Below are 26,592 nucleotides of genomic sequence, written 5' to 3'. Positions count from 1 at the left end.
ATGTTACCTATCCTACCGATATTTACGCACCTGCGTGAAAGAGCAAAACTTCACATGTTTGTGACGATGAATATTTTATAGAACTTTGCCAGGATGCATAAAGGAAGCTTTGCAGCTTCACATGCAGCAGATTTACTAGCTGAGACAGCAATCTTCTGCAGTGGAGCACGGTGTCCACTGCAGCTGTGTTATTGATAAAACTGGGGAGGCCACTGACAAAGGGTGTGAATGCATGGGAAACACTGCCACCGCAGTGAGACAATACACTCCAAGACCAAAGGAAACCCAGGACACATCCATTTGTTTCACTGGGACAGAAAGATCAATGACACAACTTTCACCAGCAATTAACTGCAGTCACCCCACCAGGTTGCAGCAGAGAAGCAGCATCACTTGGAAGAGGAGAGAAAAGCACCTTCAGACCTAACGTCCCAGCATTAGCAATTTTAAATAACACATTGACACATACTAAAACACCAAATAGCAGAAAGGAAATGGTTCAATGTCTAATGAGTTAGAAAAAGATTTCCAAAACATTTCTAAAATATTTTTTAAATATCTATATAATCTGCGCATGCATATTCTGTGCGAATTCAAGTGATTCCTTTTTAGGCCTCTTGCCTTAGTTGCAATTTTTAATCAATATTCTTGCATCTAATCTGCAACAAGCAATGCCAAAATAAATAGGTGTATCATTGACAAGAATCCAATGTTATTTTAATGTATTTATTTGGTTTGCAAACATATGCAATAGGCATTGAAAGTGTAAGAGTAGCAGAAAGTTACACGCATTGGCAGAGCCGATAGGTTGCAAAAATGTGATCTTTTTACTTTGTCAATGTTTTTGTGAGTTACATAGCCATAGCGAATGGACACTCATCCTCAGTGGCTATCTCGGAATGGGTTTATAAAAATATCAAAAATGCATCCAAGGGTGGCCACCCTGTTGCTGTGAACGAGGCAGTCATCTTTAAGTACATTTTAATTAACCCGTTCAAAAATGGCTGTGGAGGGGGCACACACAGCCACCTTGGAATGGGTTTGTTAATATAATGCAACCCCATTTTGAGGTGCCTCACACATATGCATGTGCAGCCACAGGCAGACATCTTGCAATGGCTTGAAAATAATGTGAAAAGGACCTGAAATGTGAGAAAAAACGAAAATCCAAAAAATAAAGATTAAGCGGAAGAGGGGCAGGAAAACAATTGAGAAGCAGGTGATTGGTATTAAAACAACCATTTGCAAAGCCAACTAGTTGTGCCTAAATCAGAGCTGTTGGTTTTGCCAATATCTTTTAGCCATGTTGCATAGCAGTGTGGCTGTTTAGCATGGCTAAAAAATGTGTAGCTTGGTGTAGAGTAGAGTGGCATAGACTATAGTGGCATTGAGTAGAGTGGCGTATAATGGAGTGATGTAGAGAACAGTACGAAGGTCTGAATGGCTTAAAGGAGAGAGGAGTAGAGTGGCATGGAGAGGTTTAACGTGTAGTGGCATTGAATGATATGGGGAAGAGTGGCGTGGAGTGGAGTAGAGTAAAGAAGAGGGGTGTGGAGTGGCACAGATTATAGTGGAGTGGAGTGATATGACAAGGCGTGAAATACAGTCATGTGAAGTGGGGTGGCATAGAGTGAGATGGGGTGGTATGGAGTGGCATAGAGTATAGTTGAGTGGCATAGAGTAGACTGCTGCAGAATAGAGTGGCACAGAGCAGAGTCGCATAGAGTAGTATGGCATAGAGTACAGTGGTCTGGAATTACATAGATTGGCGTGGCATGGAGTTGAATGGCATGGAGTAGTGTAGAGTGGACTGGCAAGGAGTAGCTTAGAGTAGAGTGGCATAGAATGGCATGCAGTGAAGTGGCATAGAGTAGAGTGGCAGAGAGTAGAGGAAAGTGGCTAAGGGTGGCGTACAGTAGAGTAACGTGGAGTGCCATAAAGTGAAGTGGTGTAGAGTAGACTGGAATTGATTGGCATGGAGTGGCGTACAGTAGAGTGGCATGGAGTTCATGCAGTGCATATAGCGGATTGAAGTGGTGTAGAGTATGTAATTATAATACAATAGCTTACCAATTATCTCGACTTACAGTCTACTTAAACAACTAATGCCTTTGATCTGATACAGGAGGTTGTAAGTATGTATGCTTCTACATGAACTGCCTTGCTTACAAATAAATGTGTTTTAGACCCGATGCCGCTAGTGGGCAAGGGAGAAACCTAAATCATACTGATTGAGGATAAAGGAGATTAAGTCCGATAGCAGCAATTGAAGAAATTGTACCTGAATCAGAGTGCAATCAGATAATTAAGCTGAATCAATATGTGCTTGGTCCACGGAAAGAAAAGGAAGTGAAGCCTGGCATACACTGGTTAATTAAGAGGCAGCATAGAAGAGTGACAATGAAGTCAATAAATGGTAAGCGAGAGACAGGCTTTAAGCCCTTTATTGTTAACAACATCCCTCGCAATCACAGCGCATGCGCTATGCAGGCGAGAACTAAAAAGGCAGGATGAGGAGGTTGAACAAATCACTGGAGATGTGAGGGTTTGGGGTATTAAGAAAAAAAGTACAAAGGCATGGTAGAGATGGGCAGGAGAACCAAAGGATGGGCCTGGTAGGCTATGGGTGGAGAAGTAGGAGAGTGGGAGAGGGGAAGAGTAGGTGAAAGCAGCACATGAGTAAGGATACAAGAAAGCAGAAGCACTCCTAAGCGGCATTTAAACTGAATGAAAAAAGTAGTTCACTTAATACAAAGAAAGGTACCTATGGAAGAATACAAGTCAATCAATCAGAGCACTGTGACCGAAATGTTCATAAGCCGGACAAACACAAGAATATGGTAGAAAGCCATCAAATCAAGAGGAGACAGCTAAGACAAATAGCATATCCATCCTATCATGAGCATGGGGCTGGCCTAGTGCACTCTCTCTTTGCATTGGAAACTATAGGTCTGGCCATCAAACTAAAGTTGTCTGTAGCCGTGATCTAAAAATGCCACCATCTAAAGGTGGTGTTCATATATAAAACAAAATAAGTAAAAAAAATAATCCATCACAAAAATTAATTAAACAACAAAAGCATACCATGAAGGCATACATGAAATCAGAGATTGGGTTATCAGCCCAGACAATAAAGTTAACTACTTTCTTGTTGGTGTGCACATGTAAAATAACATAGCTCACATGAAAGAGGGTCATTGGATGAAGTGGGTTGATCCATTACACACCATGCTGCAAGTTATAGTGGGCGGAAATAAAATGGCCATGACTCCTAAACAGACCAATGGACGAAAAGCGCAGACCAAAGCATCCTCTATATAAACACACACACACACATATATATATATATATATATATATATATATATATATATATATATATATATATATATATATATATATATTATATTCACTGAAAAAAACATAGGTTTCAGGCCTTATATAGTTAGGAATTAGCATTTTAAAAAAACATTGAAATTGCTCCTATATAGTTAGTTGTACTAACTATATTTCGCGCACCCGCAATCCACCGCTGATGATGTCACATATTACATCATGCATGGTCAGTGACATCACTGATGACATCTCAAATGACATCAATGATGCCATCACTGATGACATCATCCAGTGAATGTGGTTTGCTTCATTATTTAAATATGCATTATATATATATAGCAATTAGCATTAAAGTATGAGTGGATATATAAAAATAAATATTTGGATGGAGAACTTTAACAATTTATAGTGTCTCACTAAATATAGTGGAGAGTGACTAAACTGTGTGAATATCTGTATCACTTTGTCAGTTGTTGTGTAAACTGGTTCTCCAGTTGGTTACTAGCTATGTGAAAGTCTATGTTAGTTATTGAATAGTTAACTGAGTATTTATATGGGAGAGTGAATGTGTGTGTAGTTCGGTAGAGGGTGTGTGACTGCCCAAAGATGTGTGAATAGTTGATTCAGTAGATATATGAAGTTAAAACTACATGTTCTAACAGGTGTTTGGGTGAATGAATATCTTTATGGGTGTGGTGATGAGCAAATATATTTCTCAATGGTACATGTCCAACAAACTCGAAAAATAAAAGGCAGTATATGTGTCAGTTGTTGTATATAAATAAGTATACATAAGACTCAATGATTGTGTGAGTGACTGTATGGATAACTGTATACTTGTAATAATGATTTTATAATATACTAAATATGACTTACTATCTAAATGAATAGATGAAGTGGTGTTTGTATAAGTGTGTAGCTAAGTAAGTATGTAAGTATGATCCATTGTTTGCATAAGTGAGTAGGATAACTTCATATGTGAATAGGTTGTGTGCTGGTGTGTAATGTCGGTATAGGTGTATAAGTAATTTTGATAGTGTTCTATTGTTCATTGACAGCATGTATGAGTGAATCTACAGGTAAGTGATTAGATGTGTGTATACATCTAGGAATCAATGAGTGTGTTTTTAAATACTTGTATTGCTGTGTCAATGGATTCAAATATGATATTCTGTATTTTACAGAGAGTGATGAAAGATTTTACTAGTGTATGAAAAGGTGTATGTGATTGTCACGTGGATGATGTCATCAGTGATGTCATCATTTATGTAATTTGAGATGTCATCAGTGATATCACTGACCATGAATGATGTAATATGTGACATCATCAGCAGTGGATTGCGGGTGCGCGAAATATAGTTAGTACAACTAATTATATAGGAGCAATTTCAATGGTTTTATTAAATGCTAATTCCTAACTATATAAGGCCTGAAACCCATGTTTTTTCCGTGAATTTCAAAGGTTTTTTATATGCTAATTCCTAACTATATAAGGCCTGAAACCTATGGTTTTTTCAGTGAATTTGCAAGGTTTTTTAAATGCTAATTCCTAACTATATAAGGCCTGAAACCTATGGTTTTTTCAGTGAATTTGCAAGGTTTTTTAAATGCTAATTCCTAACTATATAAGGCCTGAAACCTATATTTTTTTTCAGTGAATTTGCACGTTTTTTTAAATGCTAATTCCTAACTATATCAGGCGTGAAACCTATGTTTTTTTTCAAAAAATTTCAAAGGTTTTCTAAATGCTAATTCTATTAGCGGATAACATTTAAATATGTTAATATCCTTCTGGGACCACCTGAGCAGCCCTAGGGGGTGAGGGTGTTTCTACCCTGCCCCCTTTTTGCATTCTAAACATTTGTTTTTCTGCTTCTTTTGTGCCTCGGTCTACCGAGCACAAGATGGCTGGCCAAACTTCCTGGTTTGGAGTGTTCACAGCCAATCAATAGAGCCCATGCTCGGAAAGGTCTGCGCGCACTCCTGATTGGCTGGCAGTCGTCTGTCAACATTCCAAACTGTCCAAACCAAGAAGTGTTGGCCACCATCTTGTTTCTCAGGAGAAATGAGGCACAAGAGAGCCCAGGACAAGAGTTGAAAATGCGGGGTACGCGTTTTCGAAACTTTTTTTTTTCTGGCCCTTTGGGTTCTTCTGGGACCCCCTGAGAAGGGCTCGATGTCCTATGGAAAATTGCGTGGGGAAAAACACGTTTTGGGACCCCCTTTTTCACTGTTTTCCCCTGTGGTACGCTCAGGGTACGCGTATGGGTAAATGCACATGTACGCGTACGGGTAAACGCACATGTATGCGTACATGTAAACGCGCCCTGAGCGTACTCCGCAAAATAAAAATAAAAAGATAATAGCTTTTTTGCCCTTCGCGGTCCTCCTAGGCCCCCCTGAGAAAACCTAGGGGGTCAGGGGGTCTCTACCCTGCCCCCTTTTAAAGTTTTCCCCTTTTATTTTTCACCTCTTGTGTCTCAGTACTACCGAGACACAAGATGGAAGACTCTCCGGACCATTTGGAATGTTCACAGACACCCGAGAGCCAATCAGCTTTCCGCTCGCGCACTTCCGTGGCGCACCGGGTGCGCTTACCGGTACACGTACCCAAAGCGCTCGGAGCACGCATATAGATATATATGTGTTTTTGAAGTTAATTTTCATAAATACCACTGGAGCAATTTTCACCAAATATGGAAAAGTCACTACTGCGTACCAGTCCCTACCATTTTGCCAAGTTTGGTGTAATTCTGTTCAGCGGTTCGGGCTGTAGCCGTGTCTAATCGTCCTATGGAAATTAACATGGGGAAAACACGTTTTGGGACCCCCCTTTTTTCTTGGAACCCGCTTGACGAATCCCCCCGAAACTTTCAGGGAAGGAGCGGAGCGTACCGGGCCATCTTCTTTGAGAAAATCGCGTACATTCATTAACCGGCGCCAAAGTTATTCCCAATAGAATGTTGTGGATTTCCTATGGAAACTAGGTCCTAACTATATATACCTCCTGGTGACCGCCAGTAGGTAAGCTCAGCTCCCAAGAATCTACTTAGAAGAACCGCACTCGTAGACACAAGTTGATGCTCACACCATCATTATTTATTTTTCCAGAGACAACAGACGCGTTTCAGCATCAAGCCGTCGTCAGTGTTAGTCGCACTGCGCATGCTGGCCAAGGTATTCATACTGTCACATGTTAAGCTAAACATTGATGATGGACTCTAGACAGTGTAGCCAAACTCCGCGCCATCTTTAAACATATAAATACATATTCAAACCTGTGATACGGATACATGATTCCATATAAACAGTGCGCAAGCTTGGTTACAGTGTAAACGGAAATTAACGAAATCTTGCCGTGTATCGGCATTTCTCCCCTAGTTCTTCTACGGGGAGTTCAGGGGCAGCGCAAAGCCTCGCGTCCCCTCCTCATATTTCCGAAAGTCAATAGAGTCATGGATTGGCTAATACCTCAGTTCAGACAGCAGATAAGGCAGTCAGTGCAGCATACCAAATAGATCTTCTATATACTCAACGCAATCAAAGGTGTTTTCGCCTACTCATATATGAGTTATTTCAATTCTTTTACATACCAAATTTTAACAGATATCAGCCAATTCTACTAGGCTGTGCAAATCAGAATTAGACTACTCCATCAATCTAATCCACCAATCGGTAGAAATAATAGAAGAGAGACCAAACAGGATCATAACAAGTCAAACTAGAGAGTGTGGATGGGAATTGGGAATAGGGGTGGGGGGTTGGTGGGGGGGGCACACTCTCTTATTTGACTTGTTATGATCCCGTTTGGTCTCTCGTCTATTATTTCTACTGATTGGTGGATATCTGTTAAAATTTGGTATGTAAAAGAATTGAAATAACTCATATATGAGTAGGCGAAAACACCTTTGATTGCGTTGAGTATATAGAAGATCTATTTGGTATGCTGCACTGACTGCCTTATCTGCTGGCTGAACTGAGGTATTAGCCAATCCATGACTCTATTGACTTTCGGAAATATGAGGAGGTGACGCTCCCCCGAACTCCCCGTAGAAGAACTAGGGGAGAAATGCCGATACACGGCAAGATTTCGTTAATTTACGTTTACACTGTAACCAAGCTTGCACACTGTTTATATGGAATCATGTATCCGTGTCACAGGTTTGAATATGTATTTATATGTTTAAAGATGGCGCGGAGTTTGGCTACACTGTCTAGAGTCCATCATCAATGTTTAGCTTAACATGTGACAGTATGAATACCTTGGCCAGCATGCGCAGTGCGACTAACACTGACAAAGGCTTGATGCTGAAACGCGTCTGTTGACTTTGGAAAAATAAATAATGATGGTGTGAGCATCAACTTGTGTCTACGAGTGCGGTTCTTCTAAGTAGATTCTTGGGAGCTGAGCTTCGTGTTATTGCGGTAACCCTCTACCGCAACCCGCACCCACCCACGAGTGCTCTGGATGTTTAGCGGGATTTTGTGCAAATATTTATATATATATATTTTTTTATTATTCTCATTGCTTTGGAAAATATGTAGCTGGCAGGACAGCTAGAGGTGTCTGATTCCAGAAATAAAACTGAAAAGGTGGTCAGCTCCGAATCTTACCCTCCAAAAAGAGAAACCCCATCACAACGTTCTAACTGTTGTCCTAAGCTACTATCTTGTGAGATGGCAGTACAGAACAATTAAGGGAACTACAATAAGCGGAAAAATAGACACAACTCCTATTGGAAAAAAACTGATCTAGACATAGTTTACAGAATCATGATCAGCCCATATTTCTAATCACAAATTCGATTTACGACACAAATGTAATGATTGTCTAGTGAAGTAAATCGGCATTTAAAGATAGGACAAGGAAGGATATACTAGAGACAGTGTAAAAGTAAATGAAAGTTCACATACGCATCAATCTGTGGATATTCACAATGTGTTTGTTGATTGCTTTTTTTTAACTCAAATAAAAAAAATATGTTTTTGTTTATTTATGCCAGACATGCTATAGTAGTCTGTCTGACACAAAGTAAATCCAATTGCATAGTGGACATGGAGCGTGCCTGAAAACCATGATTTTCATATTACTCTTATGGTTTGCTTTTAATCATCAAAATATATGAGGAAATCTGTGCAAGTCACTGGTTTAAGTTTAACTCTGATATGTGTAGATATTATCATTTTATTTGATCAGATGCAAAGTGATTTAAGTTGTTAATTAATGTATCCGGTTTTCACATGATTTAATGCATTGCCTATCCCCTCCGCTCACTTTGGTAAATTCAAAAAGAGATCTCATGTTTTCAATCTTTTAATTGGTGATAAGAAGGAATACAAGTATGTGAAAATAACTGTTTGGAAAGAGGATAGGCATATGACACATGGGTACCAAGTGTGTTCTCCTATAATAAGTACATATTGTTCTCCCTTGTATTTATTACATAACTTGGAGCATTTTCTATTTCCACCCAACACTACATCTGACACTCAGTCTCCCAGTCACAGCTGTTGTGCACATCCTACCAGAAATTATCTTGTTTAGGTAACAAGAGATCTAGGAAATATCACCACAGTTGAAGCTGAAAGACATAACTCATAGGAGGGGCTGCAATTTAGGCTCCTGACAGAGCAAATACAATAAAACACTTGACCAACCTTCTCCCGATGACTGGAGAAAACCCCCAACATCAGTATATCCTAATTATGTTCTATAAATGTGGTGGAACGGTCATTATGTGTCTAAAATTGTGTAAATCTGTAAAAAACAAACAGATTGTCACATGCACACCTCACCTACCAGCTTCTGTAATTCAGTTTCAACTGGACTGCTGTTCTATGGCTATGTGCCAAACTGGCTTGAGGGGTCGTGTAGCAAGCAAACCCTGTCTGTAAAGTGCTTTACTGTCCTAGGCAATTGGGCCACCCTTATCATAGATATAAAACTTAAATAAATTGCAAAACGTGGAGCCACAACGTCTGTGTCACCTAAATCCTAAATAGGGGCTGTAATCTTTAGTGGAGACCATCACAGCGCTAATTTTAAGCCAAACGTTTTGTAATATTCTTTTTCAGTTTAGATGGAAGATTATGTATTTTTGAGGATTAGCAATAACGTTTGTTTGTATGCTCCTTCCATTGATTTGTTAATTGACGTTGAATATTAAAATATTCCACACTCAAGATAATTTCACAGTATTATACAATATTTCTTGAACCACTTCATTGTATGTCCATTGGTCCACCCTTAATTTGAGCAAGGACTTTGACAAACTCTGACCCAAACATAATACAAGCTACGTTCACATGAAATTAATGTACATGTGGATAAGTAACTTCTTATGACCATGCATGGATACGTAAATATTAAAGTCTTAATAATGTACACATACGTACACCCGTTTTAAGATTTGCTGTTTTTGGCAAACGCTCACACTATATATACACATAAGGTACTATGGTTATAAAGATTCTACTTTAGATCTCATTGCCATCCCCTGATCTTGCTATAATTTGCAAACATTGATATTGGCATAGCAGTAAATTGCTCTATGCCCAGCCAGATGGAAAGGCATGTAAGTGAATCTCTCTCAAATGAAGCCTGAAAAACTGAAATGTAAGTCATAGACGTTGTTCATGTTATGCTCGTATGATCGCATTTGCTCAGCCAGAAGACAGCATGGTACTGAATCCGACAAAAGTGGTACCATGCACTGATGATCACAGACTATGTTCATACTCTGAGTCAGGACTGCATGTGCAAACTCATCCTTACTAGGTACCAGTGTTGCCATGCACTGTTGCCCATGGATAACTTTCATACCCTGAGTTGGATTACGTATACACACATAACCTAATATGTCCTACTGAACAAAGCCTACTATCGAAGCCACCACCATTTTTATGCTTGTGCCTTGAGAATATCATATGTTAAATAAACATGCATTGGCTGTTTTATCACACATGGCATCATAATGTATCAAAATAAAAGGTTATCCTTTGTGTAGGAACAGCATACAAGAATTATAACTATGCCTGTTTAGCTTTCTAATATGTAATAATAAAGCCAGCTGCGCTAATGTAAAATCCTATCCTTACGTGGGATTGCATCTGTCGCATCATCGGTGAGATCATGAGCATTGCATTTGAGGTGTAATCTATGGTTTGCATGGCTCTTGTGCAAGTTATCGATTGCCGATCTAATCATGACTAGGGGTCGGCAGAAAACATGGAGTTTTACTCCACAAAATTCCCGGGAGTTACATGAAAACTCTGAGAAATTCCGTGAATGGGCAGAATTAGGCACGACACAAGGATTTTTAATTCCGGGAGCACATTCCATGCTGAAAAAACAGCACAAATTGTACCGAGGGGCACACCAGAGGGTGCTGCTTCTTGAGTTAATTTTGCTGCAGTTCTAGTATATTTTCAACTCGAGTGGCAGTTTTCTGACTCCAGAGGAGCGCAAATCCTTAGCCATTTGGCAGAACTTTGACCCCATCTCTGAAGATGCCCTCCTCAAGTGCATCCTCAAAACAAAGCCCTCCAACCATTCTCTTGACCCCATCTCCAGTGCCATTGCCATTGACTTCTATTCCCATTCTCTTTCCTATTGGACCAATCTGGTCAATCTCTCCCTCTGTCAAGGCTCCCTTCCTGTCTCCTTCAAAACTGGGCAGGTCACCCCTCTGCTTAAAAAACCCACTGCTGATGCGAATGACCTCAACAACTTCCGCCCCATCACTAACCTACCCTTTCTTGCGAAGATCAAAGAAAGATGTGTAGCGAAACAACTCTCTTGTCACATCAAGGACAATGATCTTCTTGACAATTGTCAGTCCGGCTTCATCCAAAACTGCAGCACTGAAACAGCCCTATTGCAAGTGGTTGATGACGCGCTGAGGATACTCCACTCTGGGGGGGGGGTCCTGTCTTCTAATTCTCCTCGACCTTTCTGCAGCCTTTGACACTGTCAATCACAACACTCTCCTCAACACTCTGCAATAGAGAATGGGCATGGAGGGCACTGTGCTTAAATGGTTTGCTTCTTTCCTCTCTGATAGATCCCAAATGATCAAAATAGCAAACAGTCTTTCATCTCCTTTGGCGGTAGGTGAAGGTGTTCCTCAAGGCTCTATACTTGCACCCACATTGTTCAATCTCTACCTAGAACCACTGGGAAATCTCCTAAGTAAATCCGGGATCCACTATCATCTCTACGCAGATGACACTCAAATCTACCTCAAGGTTGCCTCCACTCATGATCTCGCCATCCTAAGCTCGACTCTCGACTCCATTCAAAACTGGATGTCAACTCATCAACTGATTCTGAATCCCTCCAAAACTGAATTCCTCCTCCTCTCTTCCTCAATTTCTCCTCCCCGGTTCAATCATGGATGGATCAGATGAATCTACTTAGCAATATACCCATCATTGTCGACAGTGCAAAATCCCTTTGTGTCATACTCGACAACAAACTCAATCTAATCCCCCACATCAACTCCATGGCGAAATCTGCACGATACCAACTGCGCCTTCTTTGGGGAATTCGTCGCTTTTTCCCTGAACAAGACCTTAAAACACTGGTGCAATCGCTGGTCCTCTCCAGACTGGACTACTGCAATTCTCTTCTTACTGGCCTCCCCAAATTCCACCTGTACCCCCTTAAATCTGTCCTCCACTCAGCAACCCGTTTCATTTGTGGGGCCAAAAGAAGCGACCACATGACACCGTTGTTATCCACCCTTCGCTGGCTTCCAATCGAGGCTAGAGCTATCTACAAGACTGCCTCTATCACCCACAAAGCCTTGCACTCCTCCTCTCCCCGCTACCTGTCGAATAAACTGAAACTGTCTGGAGGCTTTAGACCATCTCGTAATGAAGAAAATCTACTGTTTGAACCCCCCACTTTCAAGAAGGAAAGATCGATGGCCCAATCCTTTTCAGGCAACGCAGTGAGAATCTGGAACTCACTTCCGCCTCAGCTCCGGACCACCTCCTCCTCCCAGGCCTTCAAAATGGACCTCAAAGTTCTCCTCCTCCAAAGACACCTTCAAATCTAATTCACGCCCTCTCTATCCTCTGAAGGAAGACCTCCCATTATTGAAAATTCTATTGCCCATGACTATGGCAGTGCCTTCCCAGTGTGTTCTGGCAGTCTGAGTGTTTACCATTTATTGCAGTATTATCCTTGTACCTGTGTATGGTACCCTTTTTTAACTTGCACACGTCACTTTTCTCTTGTAATACACTGTATGCTACCTCTCACTTTTTGTTTGCTTTAGATACTTGCACAAGTGCCACCATTGCCTACGTAACGTTTGTTCTTGTGCTGGAGTGTCTGCCATTTATTGCAGTATTATACCTCTACTTGTACTTTGTATGCTTTTGTAACCTGCACCCATAACACGTTTTCCTCCTGTAATGTACCGATTTGCTACCTCATGTATTTTGGTTGCTCACTATTGTCACTTTTGAATCATGTAACTTAACGTTTGCTTTTGTAATTTGTTCACTTGTAATTTTTCTCCTCATGTATCATTACTGTTCCTTTTGTGAAGCACTCTGACACCTTCGGGTAAAGGCTGCGCTATATAAAATTGCATAAATAAATAAATAAAAATAAATTTAAAAAAACCTCACCCATGTTGGGGATATCACACTGGGTGCCCTCCTAGTAACCAAAAATCTCACTACGGGACACCAAATATCACTCGTCAACTTACTGTTGGTGAGCAGTGTGTGAGGAAAAACTCCACTACGCAGCAATTTGTGGGATTTGGCCAGAACTTTGCTTTACATGTGTAACATGGAGTGGCCAAAACTCCGACAACTTTGCTGGTGGGGCGGAATTTATCACCCACCCCTTATCATAACACTTGCTGTTTGTTGATCTTGGACTGACACATAGTATGACTGATGACATTTCAAAGGACCAACTGATGCAGAGCCTGGCCTACTGGCCAAAATCCTCTACCCAGCTCCATACCACCAGACTAGCTGTGCATGGCGATTGGCCATATGCAGCAGGACCAGACTCAAGGACAGGCCTAGTTCCACCCCATCATATTCAATAAAGCGTCATACAGTCTTTGACAATGAGCAGCGGGGGGTTAGGGAGGGTGGAGTCAATATGAGATGTTGGATCACATAAACTTCAAGAACATCACCTCCAGTTTTTAATCTTGCCTGGAATCCAATTACATTTTTTTCAATAAACGCAAATGTTTTTGACTTGGTTACCTGGGTGGACGCAAATGTGTAGATATTGCTCATAAAAGTGCATTCACTCCCCTAAGATTAGCTGAGCTACCCTTCCTTGAATCTGTGACCCTCTCAGCACAGTATCTGCCTTATGTTGAGGTGATTGGACTGCCCCTTTCCTACCAAACTCTGATGAGCATATCTTTTTGCCATTATGATCCTACCCTGAACACGTGGCCTGGCCTACACACAGGCCTTGTATCCAGGTCTCGTTCTACCTAATTTCGTTGTGCAAAGCCTTAGACTGTGCACAGTGACCTCTGATTGCAAGGTCTGGATATGTGCCTAACCCATTCACAACTTCTGATCCCACAGTCAAAATGTCCAGAGGGATTATTGCCTGTGGCAATGAACAGTTGCACTGTGTATGTATCTTTCTACAATTGTTTTGAGGGGCGGCCTCAAAAAAAGAAACAAATGAAATGTTTAAAAGGTTTGTGGATCGGCCTAAGGATTTGTGGACCTGGGTTGCAAATATATTAATACAAAATGTCCTCTCCCAGAATCCAAAATTCTGAGGTCTCATCTATGGATTTTTAGGTCGAAGCACGACCTGCTTCAATGCGTAAGCATTGATAGCAGAGTCTGCTTCGACATCTATTGCTGCCCGTTTCTGGGAATGTGGACAGGAGAGGGTGCACGAGCGCAGAGCTGCTCAGTTTTGACCTCGTGAGCGCGCACGGCGCCGTGCCCCTCTCCTGCCTCATTCCCTTGCGCAAACACTATACACTCACGCATGCACACATACACAGGCATACACAGGCACACACACACACTGCATACACACACGCAAGCCCACGTGCACACACACAGACACACGCACACACACGCACAGACACATTCGAACACACACAGACACACGCGCGACCCCCACCCCCACCACTTACCGGGCTCTTTTTGCGTGTTCAGTGTCTAATCTACGGCAGCGCTGGTACCAGGGGGCAGGACTTCACTTCCGGGGCTCCCTCCAGCACCTGGGAGCCCCGGGCTGCGGAGAGGCCATCAGTCGGCCGGCTCCACTTCTTCCTCGGCGGCGGCGGCGGGCGGGACTTCCTGCCGGATTGCAGGCCCCGCCCCCGTCTCAGGCAAAAGTGCCTGACTTCCGTTTTTTTTTATTGGCTATGAGCCCATCGAGAGGCTTCGTTGTTCCTTTATGTCACTGCTAAAAAGCAGTGGGGCGAGGCTCCTTCGGAGGAACCGCCAGACTCACTCTGAAGAAACAGACATGGTTATCTTTTTAGTTGTGATGTAACTTTTAACGTTTATTGTGTAACGTACACTCTTTTATATTGTTTTATCTTCCTCGCCTTTTTAAATCAAGGTATTACGCTCTATTTTCAAATTCGCACTCCTGTTTGAGAAGCCTACGCTTTATTATTTAAAACAAAAGTGACAGGAACGCAATATGCGCTTTTGAAAACACCAAGGGCGCCGGTGATCAAGCGCTATGTTAAATACATAGCAACAATCAAAGTACTAAAGCGAATGAGTTCATAGTAAAAATCCGATTATTGGTAATCGACTGTAGCCGAGTACTCACGGCAGCGATTTTTGGCCTGCGAGGTCCATTGGATGCGAGAATCTTAGGCCGCTGTTCTCCGCGGGGGCGGGGCTGGAGGGGCTTCCACTCGCGGGGAGAAGGTATGACGCAGCTGCGGGGTCTTCAAGGCCGGCGGCTCTGGCACCAGAGTTTTGGACAGGTTCAGGGGCCGCCTCCAGTGTTGAGGGGGTGCAGAGGACACGGAGCGCGTCTCGCCTCCCGCTCTCCGCCCGCAGAGTAGGAAGTGGGAACCACGGCTGTGTCCGGAGTAGATCGGGATCCCCTTGTCACCATGGACACTGCTTTGAGCCATCCTATTGGCTGTCCAGGCATTCTAAGCTTTAAAGGAGCATTGTACAAGCATATTCTCGGACACAGGATAACTATTTGATGACATATGGATAGCGCGCGCCTTGAAATGCATTTTCAAGTTTCTCCCCGCGTTGCTGTTATTCAAATAAAAGATAATCATTTCAGAAGGGTGAAAGCTGTGTCACCTTTGGAAGACTTGACTATGTAGCCTTCAGTGTACCGAACTTAAAAAGAACACTTTGGCAACCGCAGGGAATAAACACAGTAACTATTTACTTACTCTATTGTCCAGAAAGTATTCCGGGCTGAGTAAGGTGTATGGAAGTTTTGTACCTGTTACTGTAAACCTGGCGCTCTGATGCCGCGCAGCAAGGATCAGAGGAGAGCTCCGGTTTGAATAGTAATTATAATTTTAATAGCGCTTTGTACCTCTGTGTGGGGCGCTCAAGAGCTTTTAATACGGATAGCAAGAACACCAGGTGTCATGATGTAAACATAACATCCCTCTCCAACTGGAGGGACACGAGGTGGGGTGGAGAAGCCGCTCGTGGGTAAGCTACGGAAACACGGAGGCAGGAATTGAGAATAGCAGATGTGACATCACAGAGTTGAAATACAAAACATGTTGCATTACAAATGCTATAGGTGTCACATTTGCGAAAGTTATAACTATTGGCATTGTAAATGACAAAGCTATTAATTTAGCTATTTTCAAAACCAACACATAAATAAAAAAATTGTCATTTACAAGACCAATAGCTCAAACTTTCCTAATGCGAGACCTATTGCATTGCAAATGCTTGTTAATGTTGGGGGCTGCATCTGCCCACCTGAGATCCCACTCATCTTCCCTAGGGACAATGGATGTTCTTTATTTCCACTTACACCCCACCATTTTAACAGGTTTCAGTGAATGGCATTCTGTAATGCCTGCTGCAAAAAAGGTTTTGGTTTCCACAAGCTAATCAGATTTCTCAGGTCATCAGACCCTCGCTTGCTCCTCAAACAAGCATTTCACCAGTGGAAGAAATAGTCCCATGTCCATTCAGATGTATTTAATTAATTACTAAGAAACATGGCTGCCCCAACAAGGAGGTACCATTGTCAACATATCTGTAAGTTTTTTCTACCAAACTTGAACCCTAGATTTTTGTTTTTCAAAAAACTTTTGAGATCATTTTTCTAAAACTTTAAAGGGCTTGTGAGTTCCACTTTAGCACTTCAAGTCTTCCGGGTTGGTTATATTGTTACCATTAGTATCAGTCGACATGTACTCAAGTACTTATTTTGCAAATAGAGCAGCATATTGATTGTTGATCTGTGGAGCTACAAAAACCGAGAGGTTCTGCTTGAGTCTGATCCATTAAAAGCAACCAAAATATTCTGGTCTGGACGTTATGTTATCTGAGCTTCCAAAAATGTCAATACATCTATGTTGCAGAAGAAAATCAGGTTTACTGCTAAAGCCAACCCACAGATATGTATGCTCAATTGGAAATTAGGATGAATTGCTGAGCGATCTAAAAAGCCCCCATTGACTGGAAAAAACTAAGTGTTTCTCCTAGCCACAGATCTTCAAAGCCCAAGAGGTTAACCCAATCAGATTTTATGTGTTGATCCCAAAATGGCTGCACAGACGCTACCCTCAAATTTGACAAGAGAGCAGAGTCAAATTGCTCACTGTAATGGCGGTCGTAAGTGCTCAACGGATCCACAAAATAAAATAAATTATGTATATATGGTTAAGGTCCCAAAGAATGCGAACAATACTGAAATTTGCCAATTATAGGCAACACATCTGTAGGGCCATGTGGTGGTAAGAAGGGCAACAAGCTAAGTCCAGGCAAGGACACAGCACCCTATATAAGATTTGTGGAAATACATTTAAATTAAGAAGTAAGGTTTATAATCTGGTTTTACGGGGCTATGAATTACTGTGTACATTAATGAAAACTAGTTTTACAGTCGGCAGCATTGGGGAATGTCTATGCTGGATTGTATATCTGATCAACAGAGGTCATTCTATTTCTGAAGAATGAATCAATAATTATGATTACAAAAGAAAATATTCCAGTGCACTGTTGTATCCTGTTTTATTGTTATACAACATGTACTGATACAAGCCTACCAAGGGAGCTACTTTTAATCAGAAAACTATAAATAAGCATAGAGAAAATGCGTGCAAGCAGGCAGAGCAAGGACCTTGATGCTCAGGTCTGGCAGTACTTGAATATGACAATTCGAGGGTGGACGGGGATTTGCTCTAATCTTGTCCAGCCAGCCATAGCTGCTGTATCTTGTACGGTGGCCGGAAACCAAATACTTGACCAATCGAGAGAGATACAGCAGATTGAGGACAAATACAGTATAAACATTCCCAAAAAGAAAAAAATGTAATTATAATCAGGATATCTGGAGAATACGTTTGTGAATCATTTAGGGTGTTATATAGTCAATAACGTATAGTCTTCGAACAAAGGGTTCCCATGTCTTGCTATTTGGAGCTTTAATGCTACTACTGTTGAAGACCGAGTGGAAATACCTTCAAGAAACAGGATTGGTATTTTTTCTTGCTCACCCAAAATACTACAGTTTGTACCATAGCAATCTTTGTGGAATTCTGCTGTAATCACAATGGAGACTCAATGTTAGAAAACTTAGATTTACTGTAACGACAATGCTCAGGTCATTGCTGTAATGAATCTTATGTTTTGTAACATGCAGTGTACAGATTGATTGCATCATATTTTTGGCATTGACTGTAGCTAGCCAGAGACATAGCAACTCTAGAGGTGGCCCGGAGGACAGAACCTACTTGGACCTCTTGGCCAGTTAGTGAACACAATCCCCATTGCTATTTCAAACCAACCTGCTATTTTTGAGACATCACTTATTTATACAATACACCTCAGGGATGAGTCTGCATGCAGAAATACTGAGTAGCACAAGATAAAACAGTTTCAGTGCGGGCTGCCAAACATAGCCTCTGATACCACGCTCCTCAGCGCAAGAAGGGAGGAACGTGCCTTCACGCACGCACAGACTCTAACAACCCTTAGAGGCATAACAATTCACAACTTTCATTTTGTACAACAAAATGATTCAGTGTTTGATTTATACAGAATTTTACACTGTTTTAAAAACGTCTTTCCTTTGCAACTGTTACTCAAATTTCCTTTCGATAAATTTTCAATTATATCGATATTATCAACTAACAAACTGACACAAAACCCAACAGTTTAATCCTCCGAAATATGAAGCCTTTATCAGGTGCCTAAGTCTTAAGTTAAAAAATGATGTTGTATAGTTACATGTTCATAAAACATAAGATGTAGTTTAAAAACAAAATACTGTGAACTTCTGGTATTTGTTGTAAAGATTAAAAAATTAACTAAAGAGCAAATGCACTCCACAAAGAGGGAGAATTTCCAGAAAACCATTGGCGCTTGCTGTTTGGGCTTTGCTACCTTTCATCATTAGCTGGCATTCACAGCGTATTTAGGAACGTACTGGGAAGCTGGCAAGATGGGCTTACCCTCCTTCAAATATTCTGATACGGGCAGGCTGGGCACGTTTTGGCACTGTGGGCTCTTCTTCTGGTTTTATTCTCTTCTCGTCATCCTTTTCCGTTCTTGCTGCCTCCTTATGTCCTTCACTGGGATGCCGGGATGGCAGATGAACCTGCCCCCATTACCACCAAAAAGAAGAGCCAACCACAGATTAAATTTATAGCATTGCAGTAATAAAAAGCAAAGGAACGAAATTACAACGAGACAATGGATGAAAAACCAAAATGAGAACTAAGGTAAAGGAATATTTTGCATTCTATGAAACAGATTGGAGGTATTTCTTTCTCTTTGTGAAGAGCAAAGGGCAGAAACTATTGCTCTATACAAAACAGGCACTTGATCAGGCTAACTGGTCAGATTTTGGACACTGCAGAATGTAGGCACTGTGGCCATTTCTTATGGTTCAGAGTAGTTATTTCAATATAGGCTATTTCAACACATATTTTGTGCTGGTTTTGCTTTGGCAGAGGTAAATACATTTCTGGCATGTTGACTAATGTTTATTGTCATTGAGCTTCTATTTCAAGTAAGTAATACTCTCCACTGGGTTCACCTACAACTCTAAGCGGTTTCATACTAGAGTTCAATCCACTTCAAGAAAGAGGTAATCATGATTCAAATCAATTTCAAAACAGGCCCCACACCAGGACAGCACCTTCAAATTCCTCTAGCGAGGTAGTTGAAAGAACATATTCATTTATAGTAGGGGCAAGGGACAGCTCTCAGATGTTGAACTTGTGGTCTACTAGCCTACAAGAGTTTTTTCAACAGGCCCCATACATCTGAAACCCGTCATCAATGAGAGACCAGAGTACGTTAAAAAACTAAAGTTGGGTAGGGTTGCTAAAATACGGAAGATTTACATTCAGCTACGAAGTAATCTATATAGGTACAGAAATCCCATGGAGGGTTTTTAATAATTGCTAAAATAGTCACTTATAAGCTTTTGAAAACTTGCACTATGAGGCAGACAGGAATAAATGTTTATTTTATAAATTCACGAGGCACAAAATAATACAAAAAGCTCTACAGGTAACATTAGTGTTTTACATATGACAGATTAGCTCTGGCCCACAATCTAATAAGAGTCAAATTTCATAATCACCCTAAAGGCAAATCAGGTTTTTGGTGTTTGACCTGGAAGACATACATGCAATTTTCATCTCATGTGAACTCAGTGGTTTTATATAAAAAGAGACCTCTTCAGGATAACTCAAAAGCACTGTTAACTGACCCGCCTAGGCGGTTAACAAGAACTTTTCAAGATATCCAAATTGATGATACCAAATTTAAGAGAAAAATTATGGCTGGTGTAGTTGATGCATCAAAGGTTCAGAAACAAATGCGGAGAAGGTGCCATATTTGTGTGGGTCATTTAATTTGTTTTGTTTTTATGAAACAAATTCCCAAAGCATGAGTTTATTGCAGAGAAAGGACAAGACATTGGCTCTGATGTGAAAGAAGCGTTTTCTCCCTGCACATGGGGTCATTGTTTGTTTTCCCAGTCCAATTCTACCTTTCCTCACTTGGAAAATCAGTGTTGCCCATTATCAACAGGGCATTTTGACCATCATTGTGCCTTTAGGGTCCAATTGTGGATGGACGGCGAAGCTTTGGGTTTACATCAGTGGAGCCAGCTGAGGTTCTTCAATTATGAACTGAGCAGTTTCCTCAAATCTGAATGCAGCTCAGGAACCTTGAAAAAACTGAGACAGGAGTTCTGCCAATTCATTGCGAGCTCCTAATTCACTAACCTTTAAACAAGGCTCCCAAGTCCAATATGCTACATAATGGAATACACAAAATAAGCCACTGTCAACCTCATTCCTTGAGAATTTTTAGAGGTAAACCCCATCCACAAAATGACATATACTGCACCTTGGGGTTTTTCCAAGTGTGATTTTTTTCTGAGTTTTGCGGGTCAAAATTTAGGATAACAATGGATCCGTTTTACTGAACACATTTTCTGTGTCCAAGCTGGGAAAATTAGAATTCACTTTTTACCTGATAAACATCTTCATGCAAAACCTGTTTGAAGTTGTGTGGAGCAATGCACAGCACTCTGAATCAGACATTGGAAACAGAACATATATTTCCTGACTTTTTGGGTCTCTGAATGTGGAAGGCTTCCTTTTTAAATATTTTCATTAAAGTTGCTAGTGATCAGCCAACATGAGCACAACAAAATAGCCAAGGTAAGGGCACGGCATCAGGCATAAATATTTGGGAAAAGTAAGGGCCAAAATAAAGAAAAGAAGTATCATGAAATACAGCAGTACAACTACAAATAGAAAATAAAAAGATCTGGGCCTCATGAAAACACATTAACCCAAACATTATTAAGATGCGCATGAGCCTTGGGGCCTTTGGCCTTAAAAATAGCAGAAACAAGTTTGTAAATCTGTGAAAACAGAGACCATCATTCAGAAACCGTGGGGGGAGAAGGGTGAACCCATGCTCTGGTGACACACAACCGGGCAGCAGTGATCGCATTTGATACCACTGAGGTTAATCTAGGACTGGAATACCAGGTTTTTAGGCCAACATAGTATCCTTCACCGACCAGTCAATGTGGTAATCCAGATGAAAGGATAATAACTGCGCTACACCAGAACAAAAGGTGTTGACTGCTGGCCATTTCGCAAACACATGGATAATATCATCTGAATGTTGTCCACATTTAAAACAATAAATCTTATGGTTCAAGCTACTCTTAGAGAATTTGCATATTCTGTCTGGGTATGATATAACATACAGACTGTCCGAAATTGCTGCAGTTTTAGGTTAATAGAACAGACATAGCTGTTGATAATATCAAAAGCTGCCGAAATTTCATAGACTGAAAAAACGTGACAAAGCTTGGAACCCCATTTAGCAGCAAGGCTAGACCTATTATCCGCCCGAGCGATGGGACAAAATCCTATATAAAATGTTAACTTATTACTTGCCATCTAGGGTGATAAAACAATTCAGGATATTGGCATCCTTATCCTCAGCCTTACATGTCAAATTGTGTAGAGAAAAGTCTCGAATTTGTAAACATTTAAAAAAGGACTGTTGGGGAAGGTCATTAAGTGTTTGCAGAGCAGAAAAAGCACAAAACCCGTCAAAGCCAAAACTCTGACCCACATTCGTAATGCCCCGATTAAACCAACTTTTGAAAACCTAATCGTGGAAAATAGATGGAAGGATAGGGTTAGTGAGAGAACAGACGAAACAAAATATTGGGTACAAATTTCCCCTCAAATTCAGAATGAGCCACGAATGATATTAAACCATACCAGCTTGAAATAGTTTGGATCAGTACATGTATTAAGAGAGAACCTGAAATCCGGGCCCAGGGCCATTTGATACCCTTGAGCAAAACAATCAAGGTCATGGTGAGTGAGAATGTTCTTTATGCGGGAGCCAAAAGCGGCCCAGAAGTACAACATACAATACGGAAGAGACAGACCGCCTTAGCTGAGTGGGAGTTTAAAAAGATGAATAGCCCTTCTGGTCCTCCGTTACGCCCAAATGAAGCTGCCAATCGTCCCCTCTAGACGCCTATAAAAGATACCTAAACCCCGTAGGGGGATTGCCTGACAAAATATAAATATATTTGGGGAAAATTTTCATTTTGATAATAATGCATAGTTTGATGATACTGATTGGAAGGTGGTTCCAAGACCACATCTTTGCGATAACAGAATATAAAGGGGGTTCATAATTTAATGAAACAATACAATCAGTGTTGGCTTAAAGCTTGACCCCAAAGTAGGTGGCAGAAGTGACTGTCACTGGAACTGGAGAATATGGTTGAACATTCAGTATGATTTGTGTTTTGGACAAGTTAAGCTTGTAGCCAGAGATGGCCCCAAACCTCTCAGCCTCAACTGTAATTTGTTCCCTAGCAGAGAGGGGATCAGTAGAGTAAATTGCATTAGGCCCGTAAATTGTGACCATAGTAATTTTCCTACAGTTAACATCAATCTGAGCAATCACCCACCTACCCTTGGGATCAGAGGACGTCCTCTAAGTCAGGTATTTCAAATGTCTAGTCCCAAAAATTGCAAACCCCATATAGAAGTTAACTGACTAGTACAGATAACAAAATCCAAACCAAGCTGATTGTAGAGGGACTGATCTTTGTAAGCCAAATGATTCTCAGTTAAACAAACAATCTGTGCCTTATAGGCCAGAATCTTTTCCCTATTCAACCACTACTTAGGAGGGCGATTGAAACCTGCTATGTTTCAGCACATCAACCTTAACTGGGGCATAGTATGTTTACAACCAACGAGCCGGCCGGCAAGATAATACCAAGGTGATGCATGTGCGCACATCTAAAGCATATGTGATCACAGCAACTAGTTTTAATTACCACCCACCCAGCCCAACCACCCAACCTCCCATTCGGCAAAGCACCCAACCACCCCAAAGACCCAAAAAACAAAATAGCAGGAAATCCAACCTAGGTGACACACAACCAGCAAACACAAATGGCCACCCTAGCCAAAGGTTAAAAATTCATCCCACCCACAAGCTGTAAGAACACTAAGACAGGTGCCAGTGCCTTCATATATAGAGGTAGCCGAAAGACATAGTGCACCCCACCAAGATAGCGTCTAAAGTTGTCTCACTTCAGTAAAAGATAAAGTGTCCCTTAAAAACAACTCCACCCTTTAAAACCTCTCCCAACATACCATTGAATTAAAAAACAGTGGAATTGCAACAATAAATGGCTTTGAACACATTTTCAAGCTGATAAAACACAAGTCTGACTGTATTGCACAGTATTGTTGCTTAAAATAATACTAACTAATAATTTGCTTTTCTTGTAGTGTTTTTATTCCCTAAATTTAATTGATCTCAAATTAATAGCCATGACCGCATATGTTAATCTGCATTAAGTATTCTGGTCACCCACACATCTGACAGTATGTTGGTCTGTGGCTTCACCCCACACAGGAGTGGGACACAGCCCTGTTCACAAAATGCACCCATATAGCTTTGTATTGATGCAACATCATCTATGGTTACCATAAACTCAACCCTCCATAAAGCTAATGGATCCAGGGATCTAACTTCTGTCCAGCATACATCTGAAATGCCGATAGTTTGAAAGATGGTAACATACTCTTGTCAAGCCGCTGTGTCTCTGGTTAAGGGGAAATACAGATCCACATTATATATCTGTAAATCCATGGCTAATCCAAATAGCTGGCCATACAGAGTGAATATATAGTATACAACATATTATTAAAAAGGCTCCCTGTTTTCCGTTTTTACTGATTTTCTACAGATAAATAAAGACAGAAACCCATTCAGTTTCCTGTATGTTTTTATTTTTAAATGTGGATAAATCGGAAAGTGGTTGTTTTTGGAGTGATTCTAAATGCTATCAGTCATGGCTGCCAAGCAAATAGTTCTGCGGATTGACAGGCAGAGGGTTAAAAAAAAGGAAGATATTTTAGTAAAGAGGCTTAGTCAGCCTGAGCATACTAAAATGTGTATGTTTTCATGTAAGTACAGTGATTTATCATCTGTGTTTTTTCATATAATTGAAACCTCTCAGACATTCAAGCCTATTTATTGGTTAAGTGTGGAAATATACTGGTTTCAGCTTATTTATTTTCACACAACCCAAAATAAATATGGATAGAGATAAAATTAGCAAAAAAGTATATAGATAAATACAGATGGAAACAAAAAAAATACCTTCAAATCGGGAGCTCTAATTATACATCACTCAATATTGCTCTGCTCTGCGCAAACTGATTAGAAGGAAAATAACCTGTGAAAAAGCCTCAGTGTGGCAATTCAATTAACCATAGACTCAAGTGTTCAATAGAACCCTTTAATACTTCATTATAACCACAAGTATCTGAGCAAACATCCTTCCAAACAAAGGTATGGTCACTTAAATGGTTCAACACTGGTAAGGTGATTCCACTAGAAATGAGAGGCACCTATTCTGAAAGTGATAGAAACATCAATGAAACGATACAGCTAGGGTCCAGATAGTCAACACTACTTCTACTGAGTTTATACACTCCTGATATGAAGTAAGGCGAAGATCTTTAACAAATTGTGTTTTGAGAAGACCTTCACATTCCTTGTACACCAGGCAAGATTCTGTTTTTGGAGTATTCATGCGACACTGACTATACCGCACAACACTGTGACCTCAAACAAAACTTCCAATCAACAAGAGTAAAATCCTGGCACCAGCCTCTTGAGACAGATTTCTTAAAAATTAAGGTTTTAATTTGAAGGAGCTTCAAGAAGAGATTGCAGGAACTCTAAAAGATCAACATTATTTTCCCACTTTCAGATAAAAACACAGAGGGAAGATGAGAGATGGAGATCTGATGGCATGTTCTGGTTTATAATTTTTAAATCACAAGACCCTGATTTCGATTCTTCCTCTTGTAGACTGACTGTACCTTGCCCCTGATAAAGAAGCTACATGGAACCTACGTTTTCCTCTGAAGCAAGGCAAGCTGATGAACATGGACTGCTTTGGATAAGCTACACCTGTCTGCATGGTAGACCCAGATACAGATTATAACAAAAATTAAGAGATAATAGGGGAAAAGGATTGACTGAAAACAAAAAGGTATAGAAGGGCAGAGCCATCACAAGATTCTTCCAGAGTAAGAAGCACTTGCTGGCTTCTGAGTTAATGTGAAGGAGAAGAGAGATGGTTTCATTTAAAATGAATCATGTGCCCTTGACAGATGGCATGGTTTAGGACAAGGATCCAGTTAAGGTATATTAAGGATTCCAAAACTGTGACTATCATAGTGATTTTTTTTAAAAAAATGTGTACAATTTGCAATGGTTTCTTAAGAGATGAGACCAAGTTTAGAACACAGGACTGGAGTTCTTTTCCAACCAAACAGAATATTTCTGTTGCCAACTTACATATGAAAGAAACCATCTGTAAACACTGACTTAGGACAATACAAACATACACCAACCACACCTATCAACTGGACCGGCGGATGCTTAGCTTCAACTGTGCTCCAAATAAAGATAGTCTCCCTGCCAAAACTGAAACTGACCCGGAACACTGCAGTGAAGAATGGCGTAGTCGTGGGCGTGTCCATTGTCCCTGACCCCACAGACCACACCAAACCCCGGGAGGCACACCGAGTCTCTACAGCGTGACCTTTTTGAATGATATCCGATTTAACAAATAAATGATGAGTTAGCAGACATCTGGACTGCCATAGCCTGAATGAGCCAGTCCATAAATACCTGCAACAGCTTCAGGATTTTGGGGAATGCCTTGGGTGTAGTTGGGGAATGCCTTGGGTGTAGTTGGTGATGTCCTTTGTTTCCTGCACTGGTGCCCTAAATTAAAGTCTTTTGTCTGATTTCATCCTGATTGCTGTTGTTCTCTTATATTGGGCTTCTTCCTCAGTAGGACCGTTGGGCTACTCGTTCAGCAGGATCCTGTTTCGGCTTCTTATTCTGTAAGAAGTGGGCTTGAGCTACCTCCAAAATAGTTAACTGTTTGTCCTTCCAACAAGACCTCTATTAACGTCGTATTCCCTCTAATGCTTCTGCAGCAAAACTAAACCTT

The 26,592-nt window shown here is 40.9% G+C and overlaps 1 protein-coding gene across 1 annotated transcript in view; it reads right to left on the bottom strand.

The window, feature by feature from the left end:
- HIVEP3 (HIVEP zinc finger 3) overlaps nt 1–26,592 on the bottom strand; it is a 370,547-nt gene that overhangs the window by 104,067 nt on the left and 239,888 nt on the right. Inside the window, exon 5 of the mRNA XM_078681902.1 lies at nt 18,986–19,131. Coding sequence (XP_078538028.1) covers nt 18,986–19,131 — 146 coding nt within the window. The remainder of the gene's footprint in view (nt 1–18,985; nt 19,132–26,592) is intronic.

This window comes from Lissotriton helveticus, chromosome 3_1 (genome assembly GCF_964261635.1).
Source record: "Lissotriton helveticus chromosome 3_1, aLisHel1.1, whole genome shotgun sequence".
In the NCBI taxonomy this organism is placed as follows: domain Eukaryota; kingdom Metazoa; phylum Chordata; class Amphibia; order Caudata; family Salamandridae; genus Lissotriton; species Lissotriton helveticus.
Note: the sequence above shows the minus strand (reverse complement) of the source record. Positions and strands in the feature narration are given on the sequence as shown.